This window comes from Aethalodelphis obliquidens, unplaced genomic scaffold (assembly GCF_003676395.1).
Source record: "Aethalodelphis obliquidens isolate GAN/ISIS:26980383/991018 unplaced genomic scaffold, ASM367639v1 scaffold915, whole genome shotgun sequence".
In the NCBI taxonomy this organism is placed as follows: domain Eukaryota; kingdom Metazoa; phylum Chordata; class Mammalia; order Artiodactyla; family Delphinidae; genus Aethalodelphis; species Aethalodelphis obliquidens.
Window position 1 is genome coordinate 1,135 of NW_020838826.1, and position 7,893 is coordinate 9,027.

Sequence of the window (7,893 nt, forward strand, 5' to 3'; positions counted from 1 at the left end):
TTACTGGATACTTGTTCAGTGCAGTGCTGGGCTTCACTTTCTGTTGACAGAGCAAGTTTTCAACCCTAAGAGACTTATGTTAACTTGTAGGTATTTTGTCCAATAGCTATGGAAATGATTTATGTCCAGTGGAACAGATAACATAAATGGTTTCAATTTATCGCCCTTAAGATATCAATCAGTTTTGTACTTGATCCAGCAATGTTATACTAACATTTATTAATTTTCTATGTGTGTATGAAATTTAATATACATGTTTTGTTTATATTATTGTGTATATTGTATATACACATCTCCTTCAACCATTCTCATAATCTTAGCAGTTGTTGTGTTGAAAAAAAACTTCCATGTGTTCATTTCTAATTTACAAATCATAATTTTACCTTTTCAAAAATTAACATCCTCAGACAAAACAGAAATAACATTTCACCATGTCTAAAAATAATAAAACATATGATATTTCCCATAAGCCTGTATTCCCTCTCCAAACCAACTCTATCCCTGACTTCCGCAATTCTTGTCTTAAGGTATGGTATGATGTTTTTACTTATTACTGTGGAAAACACACATAACACAAAGCTTACCATTTTAACCATTTTAAAGTGTACAATTCAGTGGCATTAAGTACATGCACAATGCTGTGCAATCATTACCACTATCTACTTTTGGAACTTTGCTGTCACTCCAAAAGGAAACGTGATGATCTTTCAAATGCAACAGTCATGTAAAAAGGTTGCCATCTTTGTACAAGAGACTAGTATAAACTTAGCAACCTTGGTAATTTTACTTTTCTTTAAAACATTTCATAAGCTAATCTTTCTGAAGTCTCATTCCTTTTCAACTTTTCTAAATGAGTTTATCTCTAAAAAATTCTTTTTAACATATATTCATTTACATAACTGTATCCTTTCCAACATGTCCACCTACAACTTGAGGCACTAGATATAAGCATATTGAAAGAAAAAAATCCTTGTCTAATTAATTTTTGTATCTCCCCAATGTCTGTCACTGAAAACTTATTTAGCATAGTGTATTTTCTTCCAGATTATGGAATATATGAAGTTTCTTAGAAAGTCATATTGAAATTGCACAGAAATTGTGTCTATTTACACAGTTTTTAAAATGGGATCTAATTTTCCACAGATGATGTCACAGTCTTCTCTATTACACCAGATATAAAAGCATGTGTCATTTCATGCCAATAAATAGAACATTTTTAATAGCTGCGTGGTATTTCCTTAATACTTTCCTTGAATTAGGATCACAAAGGAAAGCTTATTCCTGACTCCATTTAATTGGTGTGCTGTTGTACTCTTTCACTCTTCAGGTGGCACTGAGCAACACCTGTACTTTGTGTTGCAAAATGTGCAGATCTGGCCCAACTTAGTTCTCCAAAGTGGCCTCATTCCAACTGCATCCCTCATTAAACTTGTCTCACCTATTCCAGGCAGACAGGTTATATCCATACTACTGGAACAGATTTTCCAATTACACACTTTTCTTTACACCGCCACTGCTCACTTCCAAGAATGACCTAATGGGTTGTCTTATCCTACTTTTCAGTGACCAAATTTAAGTGCGTGCCTCTTCTCTGAAGCATTCCTCAAGTACCACAACCCACTGTAATCTCTTCCTTCTTAAGATCCAGGAATGGGATTTTCCAATGAAGGTATGTATGTCATACTAGTCATTGTCTATGTTTGTAACTGTGCACATTGTATCTACACCTCGATTTTGAACTGAAGAAGGGTCACTTCTGCCACTTTTCACACAGAACTTTATTGAAAACACAGACTTGAATAGAGAACCATATGTTTAAACAATGAATAGCAGGGTAGGTTACACAGGCGGCTCAGTTCATTGGAAGCTCAATACTGAAAAATACAGCAATGGACAGCAAGACAAATATCAGCAAATTTTTTTCAGCACTAATAGTCATTTGGCATCCACAAAATGATCCAGCTCAAACCAAGAATTGGACAAAGTTAACATCAGCATTAAAATATAAGTTACAAAATAAAACCAGACTGAAAACCAAAGCACTACTCAGGGTTCTTTGGGAACATAAGGCTGATCAGAGGCAGGTGGTTAATCATATTAGCTTTGCTGTCCCACCTCAGGATCATTCTGATTGTCTATTTGGACTTGCAGTTCCTCAGCTAACTTCTCAAATTCATGGAATGCAGAAATAAGCGGCTCAAGACTGAAATCATCATCAATTAAGGACATTGTTCCATTTTTTATAATACTACTGATATTCTGAAACATTTTAATAACAATTTGAATGTTATCATTTGTCTCTTCTATGTTAAAGAGACCCACAAATATCGATAGAGCCTTGGCACTGAATAGTTTTTTTGCCACCATAGGATTTTCAGACAAATTCAATAACATTTTCAGAACGTGAAATTTTGTTCTTGCATTGCCTGTGGTTAATAAGGAGAGAAACCCAGACATATAATTGGCAATGAGTGTGTGATAGTCTGTAGTTGTAGTGAGGTGTCTAAGCATCCTTAATCCAAGCAGCTGCTCAGGGGAACCCACGCTATGAGCAAGGGTTTCCTCACACACTTGACATATGAATGTCTCAATCATGTTTAGATTTGGGTAAGGTGGAGCCATATGAATCATATTTTCCAAAAAACTTGTCCTAACTCGGGAGGAGGGATAATTGAGCAAAGTTTCAATAAGTGAGACAACTCCTGAATCGCGAATGAAATCACGGGTAAACTGAGAAGCAGTCCTCATACCCATGGCAATCTTAGATATTTCATGAATGAAAGGATCTCGAATTTTGTCCATTAATAGAAGGAGTTCTTCAAACTCTTCAGGACCAATTTTAAGCTCACACTGTATGCAGCTGCAGGACCAACTCTCTGGCTCTGCACTCTCCCTGGTCCTAAGATGTTCTCGAATTTCCCTGACTGACCGGTAGGACGGATCATACTGAAATGGGAACTCAGGGTCAGGCTGATCAGGCTGAAGCAAAGATTCCTGCTCTTCCCCTTCTGGGGTAACTTCCACATTCTTGGGCTTTCCCTCAAACATTTCAGAGTATACGGATGCTGCTTCCTCAGGAATTCTAAAGGGGCTTGGGGATGGGAAGCCAATCCCATGACAAGGACCAGGTTTGAATTCAACAGTGACCTCTTCCCAGGTTTGGGGCCTGGATGATACATTAACTCCCTCCTCAGCTGTATCTCTGAACCTGGGGCTAGCCTTGTACACAGGATGGGGATTTAAGTCAAAGCAGGCCTCATCCCTGTCCCAGAACCAGGACCCAAATATGGCCTCTTCTTCAGACTCTGGCCTGGTCTCTTCTCTGGCCACAGCACCCAAACTGGACTTTTCCTCCGCCCAGAACAAGGATCCACCAATGGCCCCCTCCTCGGCCCCTGGCTCAGATTCACAAATGGCTGAAGCCCCAGCCTCCATACTGACCTCTTTCTCTGCCCAGAACCAGGACCCAATAATGACTTCCTCCTCAAACCTGGGCTCTTGTTTGACCCTGTCACTGTTATTAACATCTTTCTGGGCCCTGGGCTTCAAGACAGTGTTAGACTCTTCCTTGTCTCTGGGTCTGAATCTACTATTGGCTTCTTCTCCAGGTAAAAACCAAGACTCTTTATAGTACTCGTCTTCAGACTCAGATTCAAAAAAGTCCTCTCTCTTTGTCCTGAGCTTGGACCTCATATTTGCCTCATCCCTGACTCTGGGCCTGAACAAATTATTGGTATTTTCTCCAGCCCACAAGCAGAATGGGTTGCCAGACTCTTCCTCAGACCCAGACCAGGAATCAATATAGGGTTCTTGCTTGGATCTGGGCCTGGATCTGGGATTAGGCTGATGTTTGGCCCTGTGCCTGGACCTGGTATTGGCCTCTTCCCTAGGCCATGATCTGATACTGGCCTCTTCTCCAGCCCAGAAAGAGGACATTGTAGAGGTCTCATCTGCTGACCAGAATCCAGACTCATTAGAGGCCTCCTCTCTGGCCCTGGACCTGGGATAGCACCAAGACCCCATATTAGTTTCCTCCCCCGATCCAAACCAGGGTTGGATTCCTGTCTGAACCTGGGAGCCAGGAAAGGTCTCAGTGTCTACATTGACCAGTTCCCTATCCACAGATAGGGCCATAGGTTTAGCAGCTGACCCAGACTCAGTATTGACCAGTGGCCAGGTTACTGCATTGGTCTGAGACACGCCCTCTGATTGCGACATTGCCTCAGCCCCGAACTCAGTCTGGGCCCAAGCCTGGGCTTCATCCTTGGGCCTTGCCCCAGGGATTGCCTTGGCTTCAGTCTTAGGACGTGCCCCACCTACTGCCCTGGCTTCAGTTTTGAGTCTTGCCCCTGCCATTGCCTGGGATTCAGTTTTGGGCCTTGCCCCGGCCATTGTCTGCGACTCAGCTTTGGGTCTTGCCCCAGCCATTGTCTGGGACTCTGTTTTAGGCCTTGCCCCAACCATTGCCTTGGACTCGGTTTTGGGCCTTGCCCCAGCCATAGCCTTGGACTCAGTTTTGGGCCTTGCCCCAGGTGTGGCCTGGGTCCTAACCTTTGGTCTGACCACCATTGGGACTTCATTCTCTCTCTCAGCCCCACCTCCAACCTCTTCTCCAGGCTTCTTTTCAGGCTTGGCCTGGACACCAGGCTCAATCTCAGCCCCAGTCATAATACAAGTTACAGAGGAGTCCTGATTAAATACCACTATCCCAGTCTCAGCCTCTACCACAGATCTGTCACAGTTTTCTATCTTCACACCCTAATCTTTCGATGATTCAGGTGATACAGTTGGAAACAAAAGTTAGAGTCAATCACCAGTCCAGCAGTCAATCAGCCTCCTTTCCAATCCCAGTCTCAGCCAATATTACAGACAGAGTGCAGAAGAAGCACAACCAAACTGGGAGAGGATAGATGGTTCCCGGGTGGGTGCACACCTGTTGAGGGTGGTGGTTAGCAGCAATTCCACCACCACCAGAGATGCCACTGAAGATCAATCTAGGAATCGAGAACGACGTGCGGCTTTGAGTCTCTTCCAACTGTGTCACTCCATGCAAAGACCCACACACAGAGACTGGACCTTGAATGCTTCGTGGGAGAGTTAGGCTATCAGAAAGTCTCTCTGTTATCCTCATTTCACCCCACACCCTTTACCCCCAGAGCTGTCACACTGCTTTGCTTGCTACAACACAGGTGAGAAAATGGTGGGAAAGTATCTTGGCAATGGGAGAGGCTGAGGAGCCCTCAGACCAGACCCTAATCACCCTTGGACCTGTGCTGGTCTCCTCTACCCCACCCAAAAGTTGTACCCATTCTCATACCTGCACTGTTGTGGTGAAATTTTCCTCTCCTTGCTTTGTTCCAGTGGTGTTAAGCCTTAAGCAAACAGCAGGCCATCCTATGGATAAGTAAACATACAGGAGAAATTAAGTCTGAGTGCTTGGTTGACAGGCAGACACCCTGATCCCTGATGCAAATATCTCTTTCTGTTTAAGTGTCTAATTTGTCTGATGTTTCCTGTCGCTTGATTCCTGCTCTCAGGTCTTCTCCGCCCATTCACAGCCCAATCCACACCTACCCCAATAGTCCTAATACTCCTGCAGGAAATGAGAAACGGGTTCTGCAGCAGTGTGCAAATCAGAAAGAGAGTAAGACATGTGAATCAAAGACACCCAACTGGATCAAAAACACCTGTCAATCTTTCTCTGTAGCTGCCCCTTGCATTGCCCCACTTTGCACAAACCTCCAGAGATTTAAGGCAGTCTTTTCCTTCTTTCCTTCTTTGCAGAAGTAACCAGCCTTAAAGCAGACCTATGGACCAAAGATAAAAAGGTTAAGACAATCAGAAGACCATGGTAGCAACTAAGCGCCTGATGGACAGACCAATATCAAGGATAGGACTCCATATACTGTCTTTCAATATTCAGAGTCCTCTTAGTAGAATATTCTCATTTTATCTTGGCCCTCTATTTCAGCATTCCAGATAACAAACATCTTCTCTTGACGTCATATTTTTCGCATTGCTCCCTTCTCCAATTCTGAGGATTCACCACTAGGTGCACCACATCCTTTGCCTTGCGCATTATAAATTGGGGGAAGGGCGCCCGCATATTCTAGAAAACAGGTTGTGCAGTGGTACTTGTATTTATAATTTGTCCCACCCTCACCTCCCAGTCCATCTTTTCCACCCCCAATTTTGGATGGAGGTGAGGGAGGAAGGCCAGGAAGTGTGGAGAAACCGGGTGGACAGGAGAATTTTAAGAGGCATTCCTGGATGCCTGACCTGCTCTGGTCGCAGTCACCCCATCCCAATTCGGGTGTCCAGTCACTGGCTGCTGCCCACCCTCACCCCCCATCCCCACACAACTTCAGAAATATAGGCCGTTTTCCCGTCCCTAGTTTTTCTCAAGCCTCTCCTGTACAGATGCACCCTGTGGCCTGAAATCGCCAGACCTACCGCGCACACAGGACATTCTGGCATCAAAGAGGCGCCTGTGGGAAGGGACAGCACCCGGCACGCGGGGTCCCACAGACCCCTTTCCAGAATCAGGGCCCGGGCGGGCGGCCCCCCGCGCCCTCCCGCTTGTCAGCCGGCTCCGACCGCCAACCCCGGCGGCCTCCCCAACGCCCCCAACACGGCTCCCCTCCGCCATTTCGCCCGCAGCAGCCTCCCCCACAGCCCTCTCCTGGCACAGGCACCGTCGACGGCGGGGCGCGGGCGCCCAGAAAGCCCGCCGGGGAGCGGCCGCGCCGTTCGCCTCCCCAGGATCCGAGGGAAACCCTGTGGCCAAGACTTCGCGCCCCAGGACCGGTCCCCGCCGGTCGCCGCCCCCTCAGCGCCAGGGGTCCCCCAACGATGCGCACCTCTCTCAGAGACCCGCTCCGACCCGGTTGCCTCCCCCTCGTCAGGCTGTCAGGGTCCGCGGGGCAGGGTGTGAGCCGCTCGTCGCCCCCAAGACACCCCCACTTGCCTTCGCAGGCGCAGGGTCCCGATGGTCGGCCTCCCCCTCCTGTCGCAGCTCCTCACTCGGATTCCCACCGCTCGCCGTGCGGGCAGAATGGCAAAGAGGCGTCCCGCCCCCCGCGCGGCTGCGCCAAACCCGGCAGGGGCTACGAAGGCTGCGGCACCAACCGCTCGCGGCGAGGGTGTCGGGAAGGGGGCGGAGGGATACTGCACGAATGGGCTCGACGCCCCCTCCCAGACCCACCGTAGTTCCGACCCAGAAAGGGGCGGGGCCTGGAGGAGTCCCGGCCTCAGGGGCGGGGCCACGCCGGCCCTCCACCGCCCCCCGTCGGGCGACCACCCTTCCCATCCCGCACACTTCTGGCACCGCAGCGTGTGGGGCCAGTGGGCGGTGGGCAGTGGGGGCCGGGGTCGGGAGGGTAGGGAGGGGCCGCGCTGGAGGGAGCAGCGGATGGATACAGATCGTCCCGGGGTGTGTGTGTGTGTGTGTGTTGTGTGTGTGTGTGTCTGTCTGTGTGTGTACCGGACTGATCGGAGTCCGCCCCCCTACCCTCCCCCATCGCACCCGCCATCCTCCCTGGGCGCCAGCGGCAGAGGAGCTGTGAGGACGGCCCTCCCCGGGTCTGCTTTCCACCTTCTGGCGCCGCGGGCGGGAGGAAGGTAGGAGGCGGCGCCCGTGGAGGCCGAGCCACTGCCCCTCTTCTAAGGGAAGGCAGCCCTAGATAGACCTCTGGCCTGAGGAAACAAACCACCTGTCTGCGCCAGTGTCGTCATCCTGTCTGCCACACTGCCATTTTCTCAGTCGCAGTGGTAGCACGGTAGCACACTTTGCCATTTCGCCGCCCCCGCAGTTGCCCAGGAAAGAGGGCCTTTCCCTCTCAGGACACGCACCGGCTCAGACAGTCCTCCCTGTCTCTCATCCCATAGCCAGGT

General features: G+C 48.5%; 1 protein-coding gene across 3 annotated transcripts; it reads right to left on the reverse strand.

The window, feature by feature from the left end:
• Nucleotides 1-1,760: 1,760 nt before the first annotated feature.
• Nucleotides 1,761-6,324, reverse strand: LOC113616926 (G-protein coupled receptor-associated sorting protein 2-like). Of its 3 annotated transcripts, none has more exons than XM_027100285.1 (3): nt 5,740-6,324; nt 5,318-5,394; nt 1,761-4,994 (listed from the first exon to the last, which is right to left on the reverse strand). In XM_027100285.1, exon 3 carries the CDS (start codon nt 4,666-4,668, stop codon nt 2,098-2,100), a length of 2,571 nt encoding a protein of 856 aa, XP_026956086.1. In that variant the 5' UTR covers nt 4,669-4,994; nt 5,318-5,394; nt 5,740-6,324; the 3' UTR covers nt 1,761-2,097. The 3 variants fall into 3 exon arrangements, with proteins under 3 accessions (XP_026956086.1, XP_026956085.1, XP_026956087.1); XM_027100284.1 differs by having other exon boundaries at nt 1,761-5,084; XM_027100286.1 differs by having other exon boundaries at nt 1,761-5,102.
• Nucleotides 6,325-7,893: the final 1,569 nt, after the last annotated feature.